At 51.8% G+C, this 24,653-nt stretch overlaps 8 protein-coding genes and 1 non-coding gene across 9 annotated transcripts; 5 read left to right on the top strand and 4 right to left on the bottom strand.

Annotated features, from left to right (window-relative positions):
• Positions 1-1,583: 1,583 nt before the first annotated feature.
• QC764_107380 (uncharacterized protein) lies at positions 1,584-5,925 on the bottom strand. Its single transcript, XM_062941995.1, has 3 exons — positions 5,478-5,925; positions 2,325-5,409; positions 1,584-2,265 (listed from the first exon to the last, which is right to left on the bottom strand). Exons 2-3 carry the CDS (start codon positions 4,222-4,224, stop codon positions 1,868-1,870), a joined length of 2,298 nt encoding a protein of 765 aa, XP_062804912.1. The 5' UTR covers positions 4,225-5,409; positions 5,478-5,925; the 3' UTR covers positions 1,584-1,867.
• A 183-nt stretch (positions 5,926-6,108) lies between these two features.
• Positions 6,109-9,114, top strand: PPE1 (Protein phosphatase methylesterase 1). Its single transcript, XM_062941994.1, has 3 exons — positions 6,109-6,709; positions 6,768-7,706; positions 7,771-9,114. Exons 1-2 carry the CDS (start codon positions 6,408-6,410, stop codon positions 7,669-7,671), a joined length of 1,206 nt encoding a protein of 401 aa, XP_062804911.1. The 5' UTR covers positions 6,109-6,407; the 3' UTR covers positions 7,672-7,706; positions 7,771-9,114.
• On the bottom strand, positions 8,088-10,687 carry dus2 (tRNA-dihydrouridine synthase 2). Its single transcript, XM_062941993.1, has 2 exons — positions 9,412-10,687; positions 8,088-9,347 (listed from the first exon to the last, which is right to left on the bottom strand). The coding sequence occupies exons 1-2, from the start codon at positions 9,848-9,850 to the stop codon at positions 8,236-8,238; spliced, it is 1,551 nt and encodes a 516-aa protein (XP_062804910.1). The 5' UTR covers positions 9,851-10,687; the 3' UTR covers positions 8,088-8,235.
• Positions 10,688-11,000: 313 nt separating this feature from the next.
• On the top strand, positions 11,001-12,761 carry QC764_107355 (uncharacterized protein; the record flags this gene model as incomplete). The annotated part of the gene is made up of 3 exons (XM_062941992.1): positions 11,001-12,068; positions 12,160-12,546; positions 12,570-12,761. Exons 1-3 carry the CDS (start codon positions 11,730-11,732, stop codon positions 12,759-12,761), a joined length of 918 nt encoding a protein of 305 aa, XP_062804909.1. The 5' UTR covers positions 11,001-11,729.
• A 4,163-nt stretch (positions 12,762-16,924) lies between these two features.
• NIK1 (histidine kinase osmosensor) lies at positions 16,925-21,116 on the top strand (the record flags this gene model as incomplete). Its single annotated transcript, XM_062941991.1, has 5 exons — positions 16,925-16,949; positions 17,015-17,841; positions 17,896-18,162; positions 18,218-19,714; positions 19,776-21,116. The coding sequence occupies 5 exons, from the start codon at positions 16,925-16,927 to the stop codon at positions 20,325-20,327; spliced, it is 3,168 nt and encodes a 1,055-aa protein (XP_062804908.1). The 3' UTR covers positions 20,328-21,116.
• A 151-nt stretch (positions 21,117-21,267) lies between these two features.
• On the bottom strand, positions 21,268-21,351 carry QC764_0009000. Its single transcript has one exon. It is a non-coding gene; the product is annotated as a tRNA-Arg (tRNA).
• Positions 21,352-21,674: 323 nt separating this feature from the next.
• On the top strand, positions 21,675-22,288 carry QC764_107345 (uncharacterized protein; the record flags this gene model as incomplete). Its single annotated transcript, XM_062941990.1, has 3 exons — positions 21,675-21,770; positions 21,917-22,034; positions 22,095-22,288. 3 exons carry the CDS (start codon positions 21,675-21,677, stop codon positions 22,286-22,288), a joined length of 408 nt encoding a protein of 135 aa, XP_062804907.1.
• On the bottom strand, positions 21,815-23,983 carry QC764_107340 (uncharacterized protein). Its single transcript, XM_062941989.1, has 2 exons — positions 22,836-23,983; positions 21,815-22,776 (listed from the first exon to the last, which is right to left on the bottom strand). The coding sequence occupies exons 1-2, from the start codon at positions 22,867-22,869 to the stop codon at positions 22,568-22,570; spliced, it is 243 nt and encodes an 80-aa protein (XP_062804905.1). The 5' UTR covers positions 22,870-23,983; the 3' UTR covers positions 21,815-22,567.
• Positions 23,329-23,744, top strand: GIM4 (Cochaperone prefoldin complex subunit; the record flags this gene model as incomplete). Its single annotated transcript, XM_062941988.1, has 3 exons — positions 23,329-23,356; positions 23,498-23,658; positions 23,712-23,744. 3 exons carry the CDS (start codon positions 23,329-23,331, stop codon positions 23,742-23,744), a joined length of 222 nt encoding a protein of 73 aa, XP_062804906.1.
• Positions 23,984-24,653: the final 670 nt, after the last annotated feature.

Genomic DNA, 24,653 nt, shown 5'->3' with positions numbered 1-24,653 from the left:
CCTGCTTTTCAAGGACATATTCATGATCCCTCCCACCCTCTTCGCGACGGGAGGGAGGGGAGGACCCACTATTCGTGTCAATATCGGACTTGCAGGTTTTGTCGATCTTGAACTCCGTCCGGATAGGGGGGTTCATGGAGTTTCGGTTTTATTCCGCTTGACGGGACATATCTGCTGGAGGTAGGTAGGGTTAAGCGAGGGGTGGGTGGGAGAAAGAAGATCTCGATGATTGTGTTTTTTGCGGACCTGTCTCCGTGGTAGGTTGCCCCTTGGTATGTCTTATGCTTGCCCCGCAGAGCGCGTCATTGACTTTTCTGGGAGGGGGGGATGGATGAGTTTTGATGAGAAGGTAAAACGGTTGGATAGGTAGAACGGATAGGTATCTACGACTTGTATAAACTGGTTTATTAGTTGGTTTTTGGTGATATAAGAGTTCTGATATCATCGTCACTCATTGACAAGTGATGGGTTCGGCTTGGGGGGGGGACATGAATGATGGAAGTTTTGTGTGGGACAGATGTTGAGTGTTTGTGCGTCTGTGTGATGGGATAGGTACGTTTGGGAGATGGATGATAACAGAATGATGAGTGAAGCTGTTGTGTGAGGGTTGGTTGGTTGCCTTTTCTTGCTCGATTGTGTGATGGTGGTAGGTTGGTTTGTGTATATGACGACGTCACTGTTGAGTCCAGAATCTTTCAAAACACATCATAAGGGGGGAAAAGGGGATCGAGATTTGCGATTTTACTTTTCTAGCATGTTCAGAGCTATGGGATAAGAAAAAAGGTGATGTCTGGCAATGGGTTACGAATGAGGAAATAGCTATCTTGATTATGTATGGGAAGTTGACAAGTCAATCAAGAAAACATCACAAATCCCGTATTCGATGACCATGGGATTTTTCGATCTGCATGTTTGGATTTTTCTACCGTCATGCAGCTGCAAGGGGTGGGTGGTTGCGGGCGGTCTGTGAAGGTCTAGAACCTTTTTTTGGGATGGAAAAGGGAAATCTTGGTTGTTGTCAGACGTCGAGTTGGTCTGATGGGCTGAATGGTTGGCTGACGGGCGGTTAATGAACTCGGTAACCCTCTACGGGTTGGTTCGGTTGTCTCTTCGGGATGACGGCTTTTGGTATACCTACCTATCAAGGAGAGGGGGGGGGCTGTAAGGTTCTAGGCTGTGTCTGGGGGGGCTGGGCCGGGCAAGAGGGAAAGGTGGAAAATGCGGTCGGGAGATACGTCGTGTGACGTGATATGCGTGGTGAGCCATGCTTTTTTCTCCCTGTCAGAACGGTTTGTTGGAGATGTCGGCGATAGACAGGGGACATGAATGGCATGATAATAACACCGACATGTAATGGAGGCGTGGACGGGGAGACGGGCATGCGCGAGGGCATTGATCCACGCTTATAACGTAAGACTACGTTTGGTGGTGTTCTGGCCAGATCTTGATGAATGACGGGTAGGTAGATAGCACTTTCGTTGGTGGACAAGAGGCACAGTATCTCAAAGGAAAGCCTGCCTGCTTCCGGGTATTGTACACGGTAGGAGATAAGATGATTTGACCGCAAGCCAAGTAACCTGATGCAATGGGGTAACCTGACAATTTTCAATAACAGTACCTCAACAGTCTTTTTGGAAGCCTGGTGAATAGTGTTTAATGATGGTGATTTACATATCGGGTATAGCTATGAATGCTAGGCTAGCAAATAATGAGAGATATCGTTTCAAAAACAATAAATCAAGAAGATGATAAAATAAAAATACAAGGCATTGGTAGTAGGTTGTCGTCATCTCATCCACCCTTACATCCTCCAGTTCTAGTTCTCAACAAACAAACTTGTTTTCGGCCACATTTCGCGTCACTCAGATCATCCCCGATATCCATACCCCCCTCCTGGCCCGTGGCCTCCACCTCCATACCCCATAGCACCTCCTCCGTATGGGTTGGGGTGCGAATGGTACACCGTACCATTGACTGAGATTGGTAGCCTTGGCTGCCTGCTTTCCCGGTTGTTGCTGCGGAAGTAGGAGCTATCATTGCTACCATCACGGGTATGTTGCGGCTGGGTAGGGGGCGGCGTGTATCTTGACGAAGCCGAAGACACGGGACGAGTCAGGGACTGCTTCGTGTCAACAGTGCCCAGGGGAGCACCCGTCTTGAGCAGGGAGAAGGAGTCGGTAAGATCAGACTGCGCCGTCTTCTCACGGTCGAGAAGGAGAGAGTTGCGCGCATCCAGTGGGGTGAGGGTGTCGCGTTGCATTTTTTCTGGGGAGCCATGTTAGCAAGAACTCGATCCTGAGAGGGGTAAATAAGAAATGACATACCCATCTCCTTTCTTCTTTGTCTGTGCGGGTTCTTCTTGCAGCAGGCACTGATCGCGTTCCAGGCAATCAGAATGGCGAGGATGCCCGTCAGAGCAGACTGCACAGCGATCAAGACGACACCGGCCACAGTCTGGGTGGTTTGGGCGATGCCAAATTGCTCAACAAAGACAAAGATGCAGACAACCGAGAGAACGCGGACAACCTGAATGGTGATGTTGATCACGTTGCTCGACTTGCGCTCGTAGGGGCGACTCCAGATCAGAACGATGAGCATGACGCCCTCGATGATGAGCTGGGCAGACGTCTGCACCATGCCATTGCCGTCAGTGGCAGCCAGAGCGAAACCCTTGGCAAACATGTAAATGATGGTGGGCACGAAAATCCACCAGCAGCCCTTGCGATAGGACTCGTAGAACAAGCTGTACTTGACCCAGATGCTCTTGTCGTCGTACAACCCTGCAACGTCGCCCTCCTGCTTCTTGAGTCTCCGGGCTGTGCGCCAGATGTTGAAGGAGAAAAAGGCAAGAATGCCGGTGAAGAGGAAGAGGGTGATACCAGCCAGGGTCTTGGCCGCCCAGGAGTCTCCGTTGGTAAATTGAAAGACGCAGTACAGAACCCACACGCCATAGAGCAGAAGAATCAAGTGAGTGATGGCGCGGCCAATGGAGCCCCAGTAATGCTTGCGGAAGCCAGATAATGACTTTGGGAAGCTGCCGAAGAGAGCCCAGAACTCGAGAATGATCTTGACGAGGAGGACGCCCACAACGATGACGGCGATGACAAGAGCCACAATGAGGAGTACAGTCATGAAGGTGTTGGACTTGGGGACGGAGAGCTCCTGGACATAGGCTTGCATGCCGGTGACAGCCACGCGGATAGTCTCGGTGGGAGCACCACCTTCGGGCACAACACCGGGCTCGGTGGTGTTGACGCTGGTCTCGATACCCTCGATCTGACGTCTGGCAAGGTGAACAAAGTTGTCGAATGCCCTCTTCACGAGAGCCGAGCCGGAAGGTGTCGAGGACGAACCATCCGGGTACACCAAAGTAGCACCTCTCAAGAACTCGACGCTGTCTTCTGTCAAGTTGCCTCCAGTCATGTTGCGGAACTGATCGATGGAAAGCTGCATCTGTGTCCAGGGCACGAGACCGGTCGAGAAGCCGAAGTTCTGAGAGAAGCTTCGGTAAACGTTGGGGTAGTTGACCGACATCATACCGTTCATGGCCATGCCCTGAAACCAGCCAAAGACCTCAGTGAAGCTGGGGCTGATAGTCCCCATACCACCAGCACTGGCACCGCTTGCCGCAGCACTGGCACCTGAGAAGGCCGCTCCAGCAGCAGAGATGCCGCTCATGATCAAAGCAGCCCCAGCAACACCAGCAGCAACGTAGGAAACGGCAGGGACAACGGCAGTCTTGCCGTTGCTCACCTGAGCCTCCAGACACGCTACCCTCTCACCGGACTCCTTGGACTGAAGCTGCAACGTAGCCATGGCCGCAATATCGGGAATCTGAAACGCGATAGCTGGAACCAAGTTGGCAAACTCCTCGGGAATCTTTTGCGTGCCCTTGGCGGAAAAAGTGCCCGCGGGAACGGGGCACAACTGGTCAACAAAGGTGGCGGCATCGCAGGGATCGAAAGCGTTCGAGTAGATGTTCTGACCGTAAGCCGTGACGTTCAAGACGGCTGTGACATTCTGAATCTGCGAGCTCGAGCCGGCCACATCGAAGGTTACTGATTTGTCCTCGTTGTTGTACTTGATGTTGACCCTTTGTACCGAAACTGCAGCAGTGCCGTTGCAGTTGCTGAATCCTACTGTCTCGAGAATATCCGCGCCGAGTACTCCATTCGCCAGAGCCAAACCGGCCAAACCTGTCCTAAAAATCCACGTCTTCATCATTTCCCCTTTTTCTTTTCAAGTCGTTTAATGAAATGTTGGTGTAAATGATCGAATGAAAAATCGTGTGCAGCGAGTGCTCTGTCGTCGGTATATCTTCCTTATCCGCCCTTCTAGTTTTGCTGAATGTCCAGTTCGCAACTGCTTCTCCCTTCTTCGATATATCGTCCCCTTCACGTCTGAGATCTAGTCAATAGGGTTTGATATGTAAATTCCTCGAAACCGGTCCGGAATAAGTTAAGAATCGAAGAAGTGAAAATCGTGGTAGTCTAAAAGAGAGGCATTCAAAATAACTGGCCAAGGATCAACCTGGAAAGAATGAAAAGATGGTGAGGAGAAAAGAAAGAAAGAGGGCAAACAAGTTGCCCCTCGAGGAGGGAGAACTGTGAAAGTGAAGCTGTTTTCAACACAAGTGTCGATATACGGTTGTTGGCCCAAAAAGCCAGAAATGGGGAAACGAAAGAAGGCCAGAAAGAGGGAAAAGCGAGAGACGGCTTGTTGATAGGGATCAAAATGGATCAACAGGGGGGGCAGACATGAAGGAGACGGGACCCAGCGGGTATCTGAAACGGGACTGGAGAAAGCTGCCCTGGCGATGGGCAAAAAAAAAACAGACAAAAGCAATCCCTAGCTTCAGGGCAAATTCTTGACAGGTTCTGTTGTCGAATGGGACTGCATCCTGCTGGCAGGTGTCAAGTTCTATTGGCCTCGTCACGAACACCCGAGCATTTCGGCGATCCCTTGACCAGTCGATTGACTCTGGAGGTCTCCTGGGCCTCGACGACGGGCTGTGGAGGAGGCGAAGAGGGGGAGCGAACGGGGAGAACCGAGGGTGCGGGTCGAGGACCTGGAGGCCATCTGAAACCTTAGCGGCAAAGGGGCGCTGGGTGGAAGACCCCTGCACAGTGCTTTGCAACCTCTTGGGCGGCTCTGCGGCGGGCAATTGGCTACCGATTGGCTGTGGGGGTCCGAAAGTTGTTTTAGCGATAGCGTCTCTGGTACATTTTTACGATGCATGAAACTTTGAAGTGGGCGAAAAGAACTGATGTCAACACCCGCTGTCATGTCCTGGTAGTGTAGTGTTCAAGACTTTATATTGACGGAAGCGCGTGGCAGACTCGACAGCCCTGCGGTATTCCTGGGACGGCATATGTCTTCGTGAACTGGCATGTTGTCTGCCCTTGACAACTACCTCCAGAGGCATTCCCAAGACGGTCAGCTTGTTTCAACACGTGGAAAAAGAATCCTTTGCTTACTTTCTCCCGACAAAAGTATTGTGCATCATAGCCTGTACTCCCCGAGATCCCCCCTGACCCCTTGACCCCGCAGCGAACATCAAAAGTGCAGGAATTCTCGAATCCAAAGTGCATCAGACTTTGACATCTCAGCCAACGATATGACTTCATCCGAAGTGGGAAACCCTGGGCACCCAGAGAGGGGATCGCCTGTCCCGTGCACAGCCATCATTCATGCATTAATGCATCGACTTGAACGCTGCTTGGGTAGGTGGTACCGACTTCGGTTGGCCAACTGTGCTTCATATCCAGATGTGAGCTGGCTTGAGCTGCTTTCTCTGTTGAGTCAAAGTCGAAATGTTCTTCCTCAAAGTTGGGTCAAGTTCCACAAAGCCATCGAGTAACACCATCATTCTCCAGAAAAAGACTTGAGTAAGAACACAAGAAATGTCAAGTGTACAAATAGAGGCGAAAGACACTTGATTGGGGTGTTGGAAAGATGTTGTGCAACTTCAAATTTGAAGAATCAAGAGATCACATCTAGGACAGTAACTCCATAATCTTTTGGCACTGTAAACGAGGGCCTTTGGTACGGGGTTGCCCACACATGCCTGAGGGGCACCACAGTGCGCAAACTTTGGGCGCTGACAACCAATGACCTCACTCTCCCAACTGTATGAACAGCACCTAATGATCAATCATCAAGCAACCACACCAACGACCAACTCGGCCTGTCACACGATACATCGAGTCGTGTGATATCAAATTGACTACTTCTATTCTTGCTGACGGTCTGTACCACTGAGATTTGACATTCTTTTTTTGCTTGGCGCCATTCATCGTGAATCATCAAAGCCCCGGCCGAGAAAAAGAATACAAGGGAAACCCCACCAGGAAGGAGGAGGTGTAAGGGGAGCAAGGCTTGTATCAACGTCTGGGAAGAGACAGATCATGAGCGAGTTGCAGAAGAAGTGGGCAAAAGCAAGACTTTCCAACACGATGCAAGCGCACGCCTACGCACCAAGCCAAGCCATGGGGACCACGGCAATGCCAATCCCAGCAACGACATTACAGCCACCTGTTGGTCTTCCCGACTTCAATGAGCTGGATGAAGAAGATGAAGACCAGTTTGGATCTCTCTCATCTATCCCAAACCACCCACAAGATGACGACTCCTCGTCAGCATCTTCAGTCTCATCAACAGGCACAGTAATCCCATCACCGGGTAGAGCTCTGTTTGCAAGGCCACAAGGGTATGTTCACCCTAACTCACCGATTCTGATATCAACTTCTAACTAACACCCTCCTCAGAGTTCCAACCCGCTCGTCCCTAGACCCAATCCCCTGGACAACCTACTTTGAACGTGAACTCTCCCTCCTCTCAACAGACGGGACCATAACCTACCACGTCTACCTCACCTCCCCTGATCCCCCTACCCCTTCAACCACCAACAACCCAGCACCAGGAGCCAAACCATCCACCGGCGGTCCCCTCTTCGTAACCCACCACGGCGCCGGCTCCTCCGCCCTCTCCTTCGCCGTCCTCGGCTCTGAAATTCGCAAACGTCTCCCCTCAGCCGGCATCCTCTCCCTCGACGCCCGCGGCCACGGCCTAACAACCATCACCACCCCCAGCCCCAACGAACCAACCAACCTCTCCCTCGGTACTCTATCCCAAGACCTCTGCAATGCAATCCTCCTCACGGCCAAAGCCATGTCCTGGCCTGACATCCCCCCTCTCATCCTAGTAGGCCATTCTCTAGGCGGAGCCGTCGTCACCGAACTCGCCTACCAACCCCTTCTTCCCCCTTCAGTTTCCCTACTGGGATACGCAGTACTCGATGTTGTCGAAGGCTCAGCCCTAGACGCCTTGCAGTCAATGCAGACATACCTCAGCACCCGGCCACAGGGGTTTCATTCATTAAAGGAAGGCATCGAATGGCATGTTAGGTCACGAACAATAAGAAATAGCGTCAGTGCGAGGGTTAGTGTCCCTGCTCTATTAGTCGATACCACCACCACAACCACACAACCACAGCAACAGCCACCCTCAACGAAGGTGTCAAAACCGTGGAAATGGCGGACGGATCTTAGTTCTACCCAGCCGTTTTGGCAAGGGTGGTTTGTGGGATTGAGCAAGAAGTTTTTGGGGCAAGGGGCGACGGGGTTGGGGAAGGGGGGCGGGGAAGATGTTGCTTTTGGCGGGGACGGATAGGTTGGATACCGAGTTGACTATTGGGCAGATGCAGGGTGTGTTTTACCTTTCTATACGTGAGAAATGAGAGGTGATGGTTGCTGACAGAAACAAAAATAGGGAAATATGCTCTCCAGGTGTTTCCTGAGGCGGGGCACTTTATTCATGAGGACTTGCCTGAGAAGACGGCGGTGGCGCTGGTGGACTTTTACAGGAGGAATGACAGGAGTGCGTTGGTGTTGCCGCCGAAGGTGTCGGAGTTGTTGGCGCAGGGGAGGAGGGTTTAGGGTGGGGGTGGGGATGCATAATCATGATGGGATGAAAGGGAATACATATGGGGTTGTGTGATGTGAATATGGAAACCATTGCGGAAAGTTCATAATTTGTTCATCGGTTTGGTTACTGTTCAAAGTCCGTGGATTTGTCCATCTCCACGAGGCAAGAGATCAAACGCTAAACCGTATCTATATTTTCCTTTCCATATGCTGCCTGCCCGTCTATTTTGTACATCTACCAACCATGCTCGCCCATAACTCAAATATAATACAAGGGGTATATCCATCTCCAAATCACAACCAACTCAGTTTACGCTGCCTGAGCAAGAGCAGGCCCGTCCTGTTGGGCAACTGGCTCAGCAACCACCACCACCTTCTCTTTCTTGACCTCCTTTGCCCCATCAACCTCATCCTCACTCTTCCTCTTCTTCTCGTTCTTCCCCTTCACCTGCTGCTGCTGCCCCTTCTTCCCCTTGCCCTCCTTCTTTGGCACCCACTCCCCCAACCTCAACACCTCATCCGTCCTCCTCGCCATCTCCACCATCTCCTCAAACCCCATCACCTTAACCAACTCCTCATAACTCTTCCCCTGCGCGCACATGGTCTTATAAACCGGCTCCCGCCCCGGCACAATCTGACTGAGCGTAAACTTGGTATTACTCATCTTATTCTCCACCTCCATCGCAAACCTCACCAGCTCCCTCGCATATTGCTCCCACGTTGTCTTCTCCTCCCCCTCCTTCAAAAACACATTCGGATTCTTCTCCGCCGCCGTCGCAATCATCGCCCCGTCCACCCTGAACTCCTCCATGAGCTTATACCCATCCCGCCTGTCCGCCACATCCCCATTCACCACGCACGCCACCCCCGCCTCGCGACAGATGTATCCAATCATCCTCAACTGCCCCCTTATCGCCCGTTCCCTCGGTCGCATAGGCGTAGTCCGGCAGTGGATCGTCAACCCCGTGATCCCCGTCCCCACCAACCTCCTAACCAACGCCTCCGTCTTCTCCGGTGTCTCCAGCAATCTAATCTTCACCGAGACCCCAATCCCAAACTCGGGGATGATATGCCTCGTCAGATTCTCCAGGATGGCAACAAGCTTATCCGGCGTCTGCAACAGCGCAGCGCCCATCCCGCCCGAGGTAGAGAAAGGCTTTGGACAGCCGGCGTTGACGTCTATCCCAGCCACATCCCCCGCCACCAGCCTCGCCGCCGCGAGCGCTCTATCCGGGTCAGAGGTTCCAATCTGGAAGACCAGCTTTCCCTTTTCCCTTGTTGGGTCAAGCCGGAAGATGACGTTCTCGTCGTAACCAGCTTTGTTGTGGGCTTGGGAGGGGGGGCGGGTCCATTCGATGCAGGAGGTTCGGGGGTTGGTTCGCCGGGTGGTGCCGATGAGGGAGTGGTCGACTGTTTCTGGGCCTGTTTTATCAATCACACCTTGTTAGCAAAGAAATGTAAAGAAAGGAAGGGAGAGGGAACATACCCCATACTAAATCAGCCCCGTACTTGAGCGCCAGCAACCTGGCCGGCAGCTCCCCCGATCGTACCATTGGCGCGAGAACAATCTTGCCTCTGTAGTCGACGCCGTTGGGGGGGATGGGCACCCTCCTTGCGAGGACCTCTTCGGGAAGGGAGGAGATGCACCATTGTACTGTGTTCTCTGCCGCGGCGGCTTCTTCGGGGGTGCGCCCGACAGGATTGGCGGGAGATGTGGTTTCTTGGATGGTGAAAGCTGGTTCGGTTGGTGGCATGGCAACCTCTGCCGCCGTCGAAGCCATCGTTCGAAGGGGGTTCGACGTCCTGATCGCAAATGTAGTAGTAGTGGGGGCAGCGGCGGTAACTCTTGCAACAGCGGGAACGGAAACGGTTGGCAGCAGTCGAGACAGGACCCGTGAGTGGTGGCTGAGTGACCTGAAAGCCATCGACTAGCTAGCTAGCTGATGCGATCAGTCGGCGGGCTGATCAAGAAGGAGGAAGGTTTGCTACCAGAGAGGAAAAATAACCTTTTGGCTGGCTGGCGAATCGATCCAATTGCGCGCGCTGGTGTGCAGCTCAAAGGTGGGATGAAATTCCTTATCTTATCGGTAAAAAGTGAAGCTGTGCTGAGTGTACAACTACCCTAACCCTCTTTTAAGTTCTTGGAACGAATAGGGGGTTCGCTGCCATGACAACCACTAATCTGAAATCGGTGGGACAAATATCGCAAAAAAGGACTGATGGTTCTTGGTCGATGTCATTGTACTCACTGTGATCCTTCATTCTGTAATATAAGTATTGCCACATGGCGAAAAGCTTGAGCGGTTTATTGTCCCCGAGATCAATCCTAAAGAGAAACAAATCCGCACCATGGTGTTGGGATTACGCTCAGTCTGATCCCGATTTCGCTGGTAACCTTGCCGCGAATATATATCCTCAAACCTGAGAGAGACTCCAGTACGTACGGATACCACCGTGTTCGTGGAACTGGCTTCCCCCTCAGATCAGAAGCAGGTGACCCAAGCACTGCCACTTGGAACTGTTCTGTGAGTCTACTGCCCCGAAAGATTCCCATGGAGATTAGCCATGGCAGAATGACAATTCCAATATCCAATCTGATGTGAACATTCCCTCCTCACAGTATCACAATCCAGTGTCATCACATTTGTCACTGAGAATATTCTTCTCACTTGGTTCAGGATACTGGCGGCGACATCACAGCACAAAACCCCCCCCAGCAAAATTACCAAGTGCCATAGTCGTCCTTCATTGGACATCCGAGGGAGAGATCTATCTATCTGGACACAGCCTCGTATGATGAGAATCCCATCCCACCAACCTTGGACAGCTGACTTACCTGCACGAAGGGATCGACCCTGACTTTCCCCCCCGATCTGTATCACCGCATGTGGTGCATCCCAACCCCTCACGTTGCGGTATCACGTAAATCGAGACATGTACACAGACGAGCCTTGGTGCTGGGAAAGGGGCTTTCCTACCTGCAGCCAGCCGAAACTATTCAAGGATGGGGTATGAAATCCAAGGCCGAGCGGGTATGGGCCGATGCCAGCGTGCGGATTGAGAAGTCCAATACCTCCAAAAAAACCAGCAGTGCACTTTTACTTGAGAAATACGCGGCATATCAGGCGACCTATGCTGAGGCCTTAATAGACATTTTGACGGCCAGCCTATTGGATGCCGGGAACCGGATATAGCCCCCACGTCGCCATAGGCGGCATACAAGGTGAGGCTGTACGACGGGCTGATCTGTAGGCTTGAGGAGAGAGACACGCAAGAAAACAGGCTTTGCTTTCAAAATATCACTGAATCTCCCATCCGTCAAAAACTACTTCCAGATAATAACTTTTGCACATGCATACCTTACCACCGTAGCCTGTTCTCAATTCTTCGAAGCAAGAGCACTGTTGAAACATTTGCGCGAGAAAGAAGAGGAACAAAAGGACAAAACAAAGCTCGTTGATGATGCCACAACAGATACCTTGGGTGATATAATCACAGCTGAAACGGTCAGTTTCGACACTTCGACTGTTGCAGACATCCAGTTTCCAGGCAGGAGCTACCAAAACCCCGTTTCAAGCTTACCAGTCGTGTTCCCATGGCACAACCCGACACCATGTGAAAAGTGCGATGAGAAGATGATGACTACAAGAAAGGACTCTGGCAGTACAGCAGATGCTCACTTCGAAGACCAAGCATATATAACCGACCATGTGAGTCTGAAATGTGCATTTGATACATAAACCTCCTCGGATGTTACACCATTGTTGGTAGCTAGGCTGACACCAAATATAGTGTGTTTTCGATATGCAATATGCCTTCTTCGTAACGATGGGTAGGCTCACAGTGAGGCACCAAGAAAGCGACATAGATGAAGGGCACAAAATGCGCACATGTATAATCTCTGCCCATCTTGCAAAGGAGGTAGCAGATCAAGATGTCAAAGCACTGATGCTGCCAAGGTCCTTCATAATGCATCAGAGCAAGGCGGACTTCTTCAAGAAATCGCTGGTTGTTATCCAAGTTAGTTGGGTGATTATTGAGTGTGCTGCGCGCAAGGTATATGGCTTACCACTCAGTCTGTTGGAGCTGCACATTATGGTACATGTGGTTTGTGCAATTTTGATGTATGCCTTTTGGTTTAATGTAAATCATCTTCGACCCCATGACGAAGGTACCATTATTGGCTGCCCGTGTAGCCCTTGTGGCTGTACTCAGATTGCTTATCTGTGATCAGAAACCCCTTGACCTCCAAGGCTCCTACGAAGTCAAAGACCGAAACGCCATGAAAACTATCCACAGAGCGGCCAAAGAAACAGACTCGCTTTTCTATAGAAACCATGGCAATATTCTCAACTTTCAGCACAAACTCGTACCCAAAGACCCCTTCGACTTCCTCCTCAAAGCCCTGGCCTATGTCTATCATCACGAGTTAGCAGTATTTAGCTCTCCCGTCCTACCTGTGGCCTACGGTGGTGTTCATCTTTCGGCTTGGAACTTCGAATTTCCCACTGTTCAAGAGGCCGTTATCTGGAAGGTGTCCTCCATTATCATCGCATCTACAGGACCAGCTCTGATATTGGCTACACTCTTTGCAGCCGCTTTTTCTTGGCTGATTCTCGGTGTGATTTCATGTGTCTTTGGAAGAGCTGGTGCGACGAATCAGAGCATTACGAATCGGATGATGAAGTCGCAGTGTTGGGCCAGGCGGTTATGCCCCTTCTCATCACCCCTTTCATAATCGGTATCACCATGCTAATTGTGATGCTGGCCGCCCGCGTGTTCTTGGTAGTGGAGGTCTTCATCAGTTTACGGGCCGCACCTCTAGGTGTGTTTTAGAGTCCTGCTTGGGTTGAAATGTTACCGCATGTATGACAGACAAAGGCGATATTTTGGGTCTTGGGTCTGGTAATAGTAATGGTTCCTTGGAGTAGTCGCTTGCAACTGGATACCTGAATGGCCTTAGAAGTCTGATGACCCCCCTCCTTCCTACCAATCCCTGCATGCAAGATCCCATCCTGCCACAAGCAATCCAGACCTCGAAACAGTTGTCTCGGGAAGTCTCGGTCTGAGAACAAAAAAAGGCCCAGACACAAAGAATGTCTCTCAGTTCCCTGGAGGTGCCGGCTGTCCGACCACCCGACTTGGCGGTTGCCACCGCCGGTTCATGGATCCGGCCTTGTCTTCCATAATAATCCCGGCTCCCGGCCCCGGTCCACGTGTTGATGTAGACCCGGCTGCCTCCTTCTGAATTCATGTCGAACATTTTTACTAAAGCCGGTGGTGAGCGGGCGGTTTGCATTGCCATTTTCGTTCGTCGGTTACTCCATGTGCAGATCAATGCACGTAGGGAACTTCTCCTCCGTTGTCTGTGGACACCCGAGCCATGTCGGACCCCACGTGGGGTATCGAACAGAGCTACTGTGTGGTCGTTCATGGCCCTTCATCAGAGATATAAAACGCACCAGACGGTCAATCCTTTTCCCTTCCGCTTGCTAAGTGGAATATGGGTGCCGCCATTGGCCGTCCTCCACCGCTGTCAACACCCCGGAACGGTTGATCAGATCCAGAGGACATTCCCTATGATGTCTTGATCACGTGCCAGAGGTTTTGGTAGAAGGGATATCGGATATGGCCGTGATTCGTCCGGTGTTAACCCCTATACGAGCAAAGAACTGCCTGGTCCAGGGACGGATTCCAGCTACTGTGAGAGAACGACAGTATAATGGGTTTGACGGGATGTCAGCCCCTTGCCGATCGGCTGGTTCATCCGACAGACATGCTTGGGATTCTCCAAGGAGCTTTTGTTTCACCTTTTCAGGACTTTCAGGTCTCAACAGCTGTGGGCATCAGGTGATATGTGGACTTACCAAGCAAAGAATGAGACAGTTTTATGTGTACCATGGACCATGGACATGCTGCTTGGCAAGCGTTTTTCAATAAATAACAGTGCGATCGCAGCTGTCAGTATGGGGGCCATAACGCCATGGACGTTGCTTGAGCCACATGGCTCTTTTACCTGTCGTTTTATGGGATTTCTGTTGTCAGGGTTGGCGGTAAGGGTCTAACAAGTAGACAAAAGAATGGGATGGCAATGCGCCTCAGGCAAACTCCCCATGTGCCCCATGACGTCAGTGGCTGAAGATAACTGGTCAGTGCGGCCGCGGGGTGGGCGAACACTCGCTTCGAATGCTGCCCTCAAGATATTGACTTTGACTTGAAGCATCAGCTTGAGGAAGTGAAAAAAAGATAGACTCACCAGGAGGAGATCGCTAGGAGCATGCACATCCTTTCAGGATCGGGGGTTTTGGTGGCCACGGACGGCTTGCCCGTACATGGTGGGAAGCTGTCGGTCGACCCTGTCGATCAGATTGCCATGGAAAGCTGCTTGGTTGCTGGAATAGGTATGGGAATGTTTTTTTGAATGCGAAACGAAACGACGGATAATATTCGGAATTGAGTAATGGATGGTGTGGGATATCGCCGCAGTGATGCTAGGATGGAGATGTGAGACTCTCACGGACCTTCAAGCGTCAAACCAATGAGCTCTGAAGCATGAGAACCATGTGCCGGCCTTCATTTGGAACGCTGCATTTTCCGTGTGACGATGTGGGCGAAGAAGACACAGGCTTGAAGCGCCCAAAAGATAGAGCCACAGCGAGACACGCCTGTGTCTGGAGCCCCGCAGTGGCGTCCGAAGCAAGCGAGAACTCATCAGGCGAAAAAAAAGGTCGCTCGAGCTTTCGCGCTTTCCCATCAGGCACTCAGAGAAAATGCATGTTGCCTGAGGCCCTACCGCGCACCATCTGCAACCCCCGAGCGGGGAAGCTCACACGGCACAGCTGCATGTCTCTAGCAACGGAGCACTCACCTCTCTTTGGACAAGCACCACCTGCACCACCAAGACAGAAGGGAGGGGGGGCGGGTAGGGAGGCGTCACGGAGACATCAGATAGATCAGATAGTTCAGATAAACCCCAAACTGGCGACGCCTGAAGAAACGGGAACGTTGTAAATGTCGGGCCGCTACGGTTGTTAGTGCACAGCAACGCGAACCGACAGTTCGGGAAGAGTGGGTGAGTAGGTGGGCAGATTGGGCGTGTCCCGAGTCAGGACGAGGCCAGAGCAGCAGTCTCTTTTAGCTGCCCGCCCAGGCTACTGTCTGACAGGTGGCTAGGACCTATTTCTTGATTTGAACGGCGGGATCCATTAGGTCCCTAGGTACTTGTAGTGTGCTTGCTGTAGACAGACACCACCTGAAAGACATGTCGGTGTAGAGAAGCCATCCATTCAACATTCAGCTCTTCTGTTCGAGACAAGACAACGGCACAACGGCTCGCCCACCACCCTACCACTATCTATTGCCGTATTATCTATCACTCTTCGTACTGCCACTAAAAAAAAGGGCGGTTGTGCAGGGAATTGACAGGGAAGCGTCGATCCCTTGCCCTCCTCGGCGACCCGACCGGCCCCCCAGACTACCCCATTTTCTCAATCCTCCTCCTCTCTTCACGTCTCCTCCTCCCTGTTCCCACTCCCACCCTCAAAGACGCCCGAGTCCTTTGCTGCTGCCTCACCCTTTCACCAGGCCGCACAAGTCCAACAGGACGACGAGGGGCTGAACAAAGCTCTCCTCACAATACACCCGCGTCTCCGCTTCGCCTAGACCCTACGCACGGCGGTTTCGGCCCATTTGGACGACTACAGTCCAACTCAACTTTTTGCAAGACCCTTTTTTTGCCTTCCCCGACACTCTGGTGCCGTTACCCGACGACGACATCTGCGCAACTCGGCCACACCATCCGAGCCTCTGTGCGTTTTGCAATCCACCTGTCGCCTGTCGCCTGTCGCCTGTCATCCCATCGTCGCCCGTCGCATTCCCATCGCTCAAAGGGTCGTGTAATCCACATACTGCACCTGGACTCGCCGCCAATTCAGTATTCCCCGCATGAGTTGCACCTACGCCGCCGACCACCTCGATAAGTCGTTCCCCGCGACCCAAATCATTTTAACCGCCATCACCCCGCCGTCGCTACCCCCGTTTTGTACCGTTTACCTCTCTGTCTCTCCCACCGCTGGCATCGCCCATCAGAGACAATATCACGGCTGCTGGGTCTAAACGGCCCTCTGTGCCGCAACCATGAGTGGCGAATCATCGCTAGCAGCTGTGACTGCTATTCTGAAAAGTCTCGCGACCGATCCGACCACGCCGCCTCTCTTGAATCTCCGCGTCAACACCCGCTTCAATATCCCTGGCGCTGATACTTCTGAAAAGCTCGAACTCGAGCTCGAACTTGCTGCGCTGGTTCTCCGTGTCCAGCATCTTCAGGCCCGTGCCAATACGACCACCTCGAGCCTGCTTCCCGACACCCCTGACGGAAACGGCCATCTCTCTCTGTCGGACGAAAGAGCAAGGGCTGGGAATTCTGGATATGCTGCTCCGCTACCGCGAGATGAGCTCCTCGACGAGGCTCTCGAAGGTTTGAGGGAGCATGTTGACGATCAGTCCAAGCTTCTCGACAGCCAGCGCCAGGAGCTGGATGGCGTAAATGCCCAGCTTCTCGAGCAGAAGCAGCTCCAGGAGAGGGCCCTTGCCATTATCGAGCAGGAAAGGGTCGCTACTCTGGAACGCGAGCTATGGAAGCATCAAAAGGCCAACGAGGCCTTCCAAAAGGCCCTGCGTGAGATTGGTGAAATCGTGACGGCTGTTGCCCGCGGTGATCTTTCCAAGAAGGTGCGGATGAACAGTGTTGAAATGGACCCCGAAATTACCACTTTCAAGCGTACCATCAACACCATGATGGATCAACTGCAAGTCTTCTCCAGCGAAGTGTCTCGTGTCGCCCGTGAAGTCGGTACCGAGGGTATCCTCGGTGGCCAGGCTCAAATCGAGGGTGTTGATGGAACTTGGAAAGAACTAACTGATAACGGTATGTTTGCTGGCACGGTAATGCATGTTTCTGATAAGCGCTCAGACATACTGACTCTTTGCTAGTGAACGTCATGGCTCAAAACCTCACTGATCAAGGTACGAATCCCCCCTATCATGCAGGTAAAGTATTGACTCGGCAGCACTAACACCTCGCATAATAGTGCGTGAAATCGCCTCTGTTACCACCGCCGTAGCCCATGGTGATCTCACCAAGAAAATTGAACGCCCCGCCAAGGGAGAAATTCTACAGCTGCAACAAACGATCAACACCATGGTAGACCAACTGCGGACTTTTGCCTCTGAAGTCACACGCGTCGCCAGAGACGTCGGAACCGAAGGTATCCTGGGCGGCCAGGCTGATGTCGAAGGGGTACAGGGCATGTGGAACGAACTGACTGTCAACGTGAATGCCATGGCCAACAATCTGACTACACAAGTGCGAGATATCATCAAGGTTACCACGGCTGTCGCAAAGGGTGATTTGACGCAAAAGGTGCAGGCTGAGTGCCGCGGAGAAATCTTTGAACTGAAGAAAACGATCAACTCTATGGTGGACCAGCTCCAACAATTCGCACGGGAAGTTACCAAGATTGCCAGGGAAGTCGGAACCGAAGGGCGACTCGGCGGACAAGCAACGGTACATGATGTCCAGGGCACTTGGAGAGATCTTACGGAAAACGTCAACGGTATGGCTATGAATTTAACAACGCAGGTGCGAGAAATAGCAAAGGTCACTACGGCCGTCGCTCGGGGTGACCTTACCAAGAAGATCGGGGTCGAGGTGCAGGGTGAAATTTTGGATTTGAAGAACACCATCAACACCATGGTGGACCGCTTAGGAACATTCGCGTTTGAGGTCAGCAAGGTGGCCAGAGAGGTCGGCACGGATGGTACACTCGGCGGTCAGGCTCAGGTCGACAACGTAGAGGGCAAATGGAAAGACCTCACTGAAAACGTAAACACCATGGCCAGAAACCTTACATCACAGGTATGTCCCCGACTCCTTTTTTAACTGGCTACTTCATGCTGACAACCGATATAGGTCAGAGGGATTTCAACTGTCACACAAGCCATTGCCAATGGAGACATGAGCCGGAAGATCGACGTTGAAGCCAAGGGCGAGATACTCATTCTGAAGGAAACCATTAACAACATGGTTGACCGGCTTTCGATATTCTGTAACGAAGTGCAAAGGGTCGCCAAGGACGTCGGTGTCGACGGTATCATGGGTGGACAGGCCGATGTTGCTGGCCTGAAGGGAAGATGGAAGGAAATTACTACCGACGTCAACACCATGGCCAACAACTTGGTACGTTATCAAATATGCCGCTTTGGTGAAAATTCCTGCTGACTGGCCCAAACAGACGGCTCAAGTACGAGCATTTGGTGACATTACCAATGCCGCAACGGACGGGGATTTCACCAAGCTAGTTGAAGTCGAAGCGTCCGGTGAAATGGACGAGCTCAAGAAGAAGATTAACCAGATGGTGTACAACTTGAGAGACAGTATCCAGAGGAACACGCAGGCCAGAGAAGCAGCCGAGTTGGCCAACAAGACCAAATCCGAATTCCTTGCCAACATGTCCCACGAGATACGGACCCCAATGAACGGCATCATCGGTATGACACAGCTCACTCTCGATACCGACCTCACTCAGTATCAAAGGGAGATGCTCAACATTGTCAACTCGCTGGCCAACAGCCTGTTGACCATCATCGATGACATCTTGGATCTGTCCAAGATCGAAGCTAGGAGAATGGTTATCGAGGAAATTCCCTACACGCTGCGTGGAACTGTCTTCAATGCGCTCAAGACTCTCGCTGTTAAGGCAAACGAGAAGTTCCTAGATCTCACGTACCGAGTCAATAACTCGGTGCCAGACCACGTGGTGGGTGACTCGTTCAGGTTGCGCCAGATCATCCTGAACCTGGTGGGCAACGCCATCAAGTTCACCGAGCATGGCGAAGTCAGCTTGACCATTCAGAAGGCGTCTCATGTCCAGTGTGCGCCCTACGAGTACGCCATTGAGTTCATCGTGTCCGACACGGGAATAGGTATTCCGGCGGACAAGCTTGATCTCATTTTCGACACGTTCCAGCAGGCCGATGGCTCCATGACACGCAAGTTTGGCGGTACCGGATTGGGTCTCTCCATTTCCAAGAGACTGGTCAACCTGATGGGCGGCGACGTGTGGGTCAAGAGCGAGTACGGCAAGGGCAGCAAGTTCTACTTCACGTGCGTCGTCCGTCTCGCCAACGATGATGTTTCGCTCATTGCGAAGCAACTTACCCCCTACAAGGGCCACCAGGTACTGTTTATCGACAAGGGCAGGACCGGTCACGGATCCGAGATTGTCAGGATGCTCAAGGAGCTGAGCCTCGTGCCTATCGTTGTCGACTCGGAGAAGAGCCCCGCGCTGGAGAAGGCTCGGACTCAGCAAAATTCGCCATACGATGTCATCATTGTTGACTCGATCGAGGACGCTCGCAGGTTGAGAGCGGTCGACGACTTCAAGTACCTGCCCATTGTGCTCTTGGCCCCTGTGGTTCACGTTTCGCTCAAGTCCTGCCTTGATCTGGGCATCACGTCGTACATGACCACGCCATGCCAGCTGATTGATCTCGGCAACGGCATGGTGCCTGCCTTGGAAAACCGCGCGACACCCTCGCTGGCGGATAACACCCGCTCGTTCGAGATTCTGTTGGCGGAAGACAACACGGTCAACCAGAGGCTTGCGGTCAAGATCCTGGAGAAGTACCATCATGTGGTTACCGTGGTTGGGAACGGCGAGGAAGCTGTTGAGGCTGTCAAGAGGAAGAAGTTTGATGTCATCTTGATGGATGTTCAGATGCCTATCATGGTATGTCGCCCCTTTTCAACTCGCAACGTTTATGGAGACTCTAGCTAACGATTTACAACAGGGTGGATTCGAAGCCACATCCAAGATCCGCGAGTACGAGCGCAGCCTAGGCAGCCAGCGCACCCCCATCATCGCCCTGACGGCGCACGCCATGATGGGCGACAGAGAAAAGTGCATCCAGGCCCAGATGGACGAGTACCTCTCCAAGCCCCTCCAGCAAAACCACCTCATCCAGACCATCCTCAAGTGCGCCACGCTCGGCGGCCAGCTCCTGGAGAAGAACAGAGAGCGGGAGCTCGCCAGGGCGGCGGACGCGGTGACGGGGGGTCGGAGGGACAATGCCGCGCTGAATGCGTACCAGCAGAATGCCAGCAGCAACGCGGGCGCTGCGGCGGCGGCGGCGATCTCGGCTGCTTCTCATGTGAGGCCGAGCCTGGCGGCAACGAGGGGGATGACGGCCTCGGAGGCGCTGACGGCGGGACTGGAGAGCCCGAGCATTGTTACTGCTGATGCGGAGGACCCCTTGAAGGGAGGGGTTGGGAGGTCGAGTACTAGTCTGTCGGAGCCGAATATTCACCATCATAGCACTACTGCGCCTAGGGGGCAGAAGTAGTGTTTTTTGATGGGTTTGGATTCTGGGGGTTTCATTTTCAATATGTTTTGAGGCACTTTTTCTATCGATTTTTTTGAGGAGCAAAGAGCGGTATACTCTAGCTATTGTCTTTCAGGGCGAGCATGAGGTATTTCTGAAGGGGAAAAAAGCAAACAAAGGGCCAAGGGAGGGAAGAAGGGGGGGGTTGGGGGGTGATGTGGGGGTTGAGTAGGTATACGTGTGTGTGTGTGTGTGTGTGTGTGTGTGGTTTTGGGCTTTCGGTATCTCATGGTTTTGGGTAACATTGGGGCACATTTTTTCTTTTTGAAAGGGGTTGAAAGGGGTTTTTTGGAATCGGGGGTTTCATGTCTTTTTTGTTTTTTTATGTACTTCCATTTTTCTGTGTTTGGTTTTTTTGCGTGCGCTTTTAGTTTTGCTTCCTCATATTGGCTTGCTTGTTACTTGTGTTTCATTGTTTTTGTTTTGTTGCATGTGATACCTCCCCTCACAAACACGATTTTTTGGCTAGTAGAAAATGTTCTTTGGTGTGTGTGTTGGTGCATGAATGTCTGTGTGCTTTGAACGGATGATGTATGTGGGGGTATAGGTGTGTTGACTTGCTTGGAAATCTTCTTGGTGTTAGGATGAGGATATGGTGAGTGAGGTGGGTGGAGGGAGGGGATGATATATAGCTAGGGAGGAAAGAAATGTCGATGACGACAACAGGCAAGAAACGAGAAACAATTAAGATATAACGAGCGAGATGATTTTTAGGCAGTTAGCTTTTCTCCTTTACTACTACCACCACCATTTTTACTTTTCTTCTCTGAAAAATGTGAGGTACAATTCATCCACCAGCGTAGTAGTCCAAGCTGTGTTCTCGACTGGCAAAATGAAATTCAAGGGTGAACAAGTCTGTCCATAGAGTGATTTGGTGTGGAAGATCAAAAACCACAAAAATCGATCCGCCCAGGGGTCGAACCTGGAACCTCCTGATTAACTGATGGAATCGTAGTCAGACGCGCTGCCATTACGCCAGCGGACCTATTGGGATGATTTGATGAAGTTTTTATGCGGAAGTAGTATTCAAGTTTAGCCGATGGTGGTTCGGAAAAAGATTTCTGTCTTTGTGGGGTAACTTGTAGATGTCTTGTTCGCACCCTCTTCCGTTTGGGGAACTGATGGGCTATATATCGGTCTGATATAGAATAGCTCAAAAAGAAGAGTAAACAGAGGGATTGATGTTCGAACTTCAGAATTGATCGCAGAGCAGAGTAAAGCACTGTTCTTGGTTTCGAAATTTCAATAATTGTTAAGGGTTACCTCGGCTGTAATGTAAACCCAAGCGGAAAACAAGTCCCTTTCAGCATGACGAAATGGAAGCTTGGAGCGCCCCACCTCTCTGGCCTCGGCTCGTTCCGTCAACTCTGGACAGCTTCCATGGATGCGGCGGACTTCCCAAGAGTTCCGAAGCCTTCTGAATAGCGACACATAAAACAAACGACACAGCACCAGTCACAACAAATACATCATCCAAAACTCACAAAAGATGGTACGGAGATAGTGTGGAATAATCTGCGGCCTTGCGCATTTGTTGACTGGGTCGGTAGGGTCTCGAGTTTCCCGCCTACGTTCTCTCGGCTTTGACAGCTGTCGGCGGCACCATCGGATACGTCAAGACGAAATCTGTCCCTAGCGTTGCCGCGGGCACTGCTGTCGGTCTTTTGTGTAAGTTGATTGTTTCTTCAGCCTGGCAAGGCAACCGGTTGCTGACGCCGTAATGCCCAGATGGTCTTGGTGGTTACCGCCTCCAGAACGGCCAGCCCTTGGGCTTGGAGCTCGCTCTCCTAGCTTCCGTCGTCCTCGGTGGCGCTTCGATTCCTCGTGCGATCAGACTCCGGAAGCCCGTTCCCGTCATGTTGTCGCTCTTTGCGACATACGGGTTGATTACTTTCGGTGACGCGTTCCGTCGCACTTTATAAAAAGGGGGTTGAAAAGGGGTAGTCGGAAAGGCGTGCCAAAAATAACAAGAATAACCTTATGTACAACCCAATTTCTTGTGTGGAGAGTGTCCTTCTATAGCCATGTTATACAGACCGCAAGTGTTGTTCGTATCGCACAATGGTCCGTATCTCTAACGCTTGTGATGCGATGTGTTCCCTCCGGAGCTGGGGCTGGTGGGTGCCGCAGTTCTTGTTCTCAAATCGACGGTCGGGAGCCTGTGACTGTCATTCGGTTCGAGGGTCGATTTGCTGTAGAGTTTATGTGTTTTCGTCGACGTCCTTCCAGGCTTGCCGAATCTTGTCCTTTTTGTCGGCAACACCACTTCGGTTGAAGCTCTGAGTCTTCCACCGTTCTGCCCTCAGGCAGGCAGAGAGCTCCTCCTTGGCGTCATTGCACATGCCCATGGATTTCCAAAGGAAGCCCCGCATATGGCATTGTTCGAGTGCGATCATCAAGTCTTTGCACGCTGCGAGGGAAAGACGCTTCAGCCAAGATGGAAAATGACGCTAGATCAGGAGAACCTACCGACGTTGTCTTTGGTATGGAGAAGAGGATGCATTGTGACTGTTGTTTGTGCTGTAATAGTCCTTCGTTTGCGCCAATGAAGTGTGCTTGTACGATGTAGTTGAGAAGCCAGCGTCGATTTCTGGATGTCTTCCTAAATCAATTCAAGGTTTGAAAGCTCGGGCCATCTGTCAGTGGATCTGCCTTGGAGTTCAAGCGGGCCCAGGCTCCAGGATCAATTGCATGGATCTCATAGGGCAGTCGATCTCCCAATCACCCGTCTCGACTTCTCAACCGCATCCAATATCAAAACTTTGGCTCCGAAGCTGTGATATTCAGATCCCGACTTCATCATGGCGACACAAGCAGCTCCAGCCAAGAGGCAACAAGGCAAGTTTAGGCCTTTAATCTACCATAAGCTAAGAATGGCAACTGACTCAACTCGTGCCAGACCTCCAAGTTCAGTACAGCACTTACAAGAACACCCTGCAGCAAATTGCGCAGAAAATCGGTGATGTCGAGCAAGAAGCTGAAGAACACAAGTGAGAACTTTTTCTCTGGCGATCTATTTCAGGACCTGCGTCACATCACCACACCGCTTCACACGATGTCCTCACCGCTTAGTCACTAATACCCAACACCTGAATATAGACTTGTTCTCGACACTTTGCAACCACTTCCAGAGGATCGCAAGTGCTTTCGCATGATCAACGGAGTGCTGGTGGAACGGACCGTCAAGGATGTGATCCCTGCGCTGCAAACAAACGCGGAGGGGTTGAAGAAGGTATTGGACGACTTGGTCAAGCAGTACAAGACCAAACAAGATGAGCTGGAGAAGTGGAAGGTATGTGAATTCAGTGAAGTCTCATATGATCACTCTCGCTGACCTCCTAACAGAAAAAGAACAACGTCCAAGTGGTACAGTCATGAGTCACTCAAGTGATGAGGTAAAGGACTACCGTGTAGTCGTATAAACACCAGGAACCTGCCATGTCATCAGGAGTCCTCGAAGGATGAAGGGCTTGACGACACGGCACGCAATGGCAAGCTCCTGAAGTCGCCCCTCTGGCAAGACACATCAAGAGCCTTGTGAGATCATACTGATATAAAAAAAAAATATGACCACAGCTTGATGACACCCTAAACATCAAACTTCATGTTCCCCGGAGGGTGTGGTGATGAGTTGTACAAATGCCTTTGCTCTCGGGACTGCAGCCCCGTGGCGGGGGTGGGTTTGGGCTGCCCAACCGGCCCTGCGGGGAGCCTTGAGAAACGGTTGGGCTGCGATGGGATTGGCATCAGCGTTGATGGTGTGGGGCTCAACTACTCGACTTGGGTGGGCCAGCATATATGTCAATATTCACACAGCCATGCCCAAACCTGCTTAAACTTGTCTGTCTAGAGCAGGTGTGGCCGTCATCCTTCGAAACGGAAGTATGATCTGACACACCAGCGTTTTCTATGTTCCGGTGGTGATTGTCAGTCCACCCAGCCCCCCCTCGAGATTAATCATGTCACGGCTTGTCATCTTTTGTGCTGGCCAATAAAGGATACTCACAGTTCTAAAACTAACATTTCCTTCCAATGAAATGCGCCAATTGAAACTCTGGACTGTTATTGGCTCACAAATCATTCATTTTGGACCACTAATGAAGTTCCCAGCCTCGCTGAGGATTCCGGTGTTGCTTTTAGGACAGCCGGAGAAATACAGGCCAGTCATTCGCAGTCTCACAACGTCAACCCAGCCTTTCGGCCCAAAGCCGCCATCTCGGCCCCATCAGGCTCCCGTCGTCCCCCGTTCCGTTCCTGCCTGGGTGTTTACTTGTGACAACAGCCATT

Source organism: Podospora pseudoanserina, chromosome 1, assembly GCF_035222485.1.
Source record: "Podospora pseudoanserina strain CBS 124.78 chromosome 1, whole genome shotgun sequence".
Classification (NCBI taxonomy): Eukaryota; Fungi; Ascomycota; class Sordariomycetes; order Sordariales; family Podosporaceae; genus Podospora; species Podospora pseudoanserina.
This window is presented reverse-complemented; position numbering and strand designations above follow the sequence as displayed.

Excerpts from the sequence above, each read along its gene's own strand:
- dus2 (XM_062941993.1), bottom strand. The coding sequence starts at position 9,850 with ATGGCTTTCAGGTCACTCAGCCACCACTCACGGGTCCTGTCTCGACTG. Across the intron at positions 9,348-9,411 it reads CGGGGCTGATTTAGTATGGG|GCCCAGAAACAGTCGACCAC; the intron begins GTATGTTCCCTC and ends TTGATAAAACAG.
- PPE1 (XM_062941994.1), top strand. The coding sequence starts at position 6,408 with ATGAGCGAGTTGCAGAAGAAGTGGGCAAAAGCAAGACTTTCCAACACG. Across the intron at positions 6,710-6,767 it reads CTGTTTGCAAGGCCACAAGG|AGTTCCAACCCGCTCGTCCC; the intron begins GTATGTTCACCC and ends CACCCTCCTCAG.
- QC764_107340 (XM_062941989.1), bottom strand. The coding sequence starts at position 22,869 with ATGCATCCTCTTCTCCATACCAAAGACAACGTCG. Across the intron at positions 22,777-22,835 it reads CCATACCAAAGACAACGTCG|CGTGCAAAGACTTGATGATC; the intron begins GTAGGTTCTCCT and ends TTTCCCTCGCAG.
- QC764_107380 (XM_062941995.1), bottom strand. The coding sequence starts at position 4,224 with ATGATGAAGACGTGGATTTTTAGGACAGGTTTGGCCGGTTTGGCTCTG. Across the intron at positions 2,266-2,324 it reads ACAAAGAAGAAAGGAGATGG|AAAAAATGCAACGCGACACC; the intron begins GTATGTCATTTC and ends ATGGCTCCCCAG.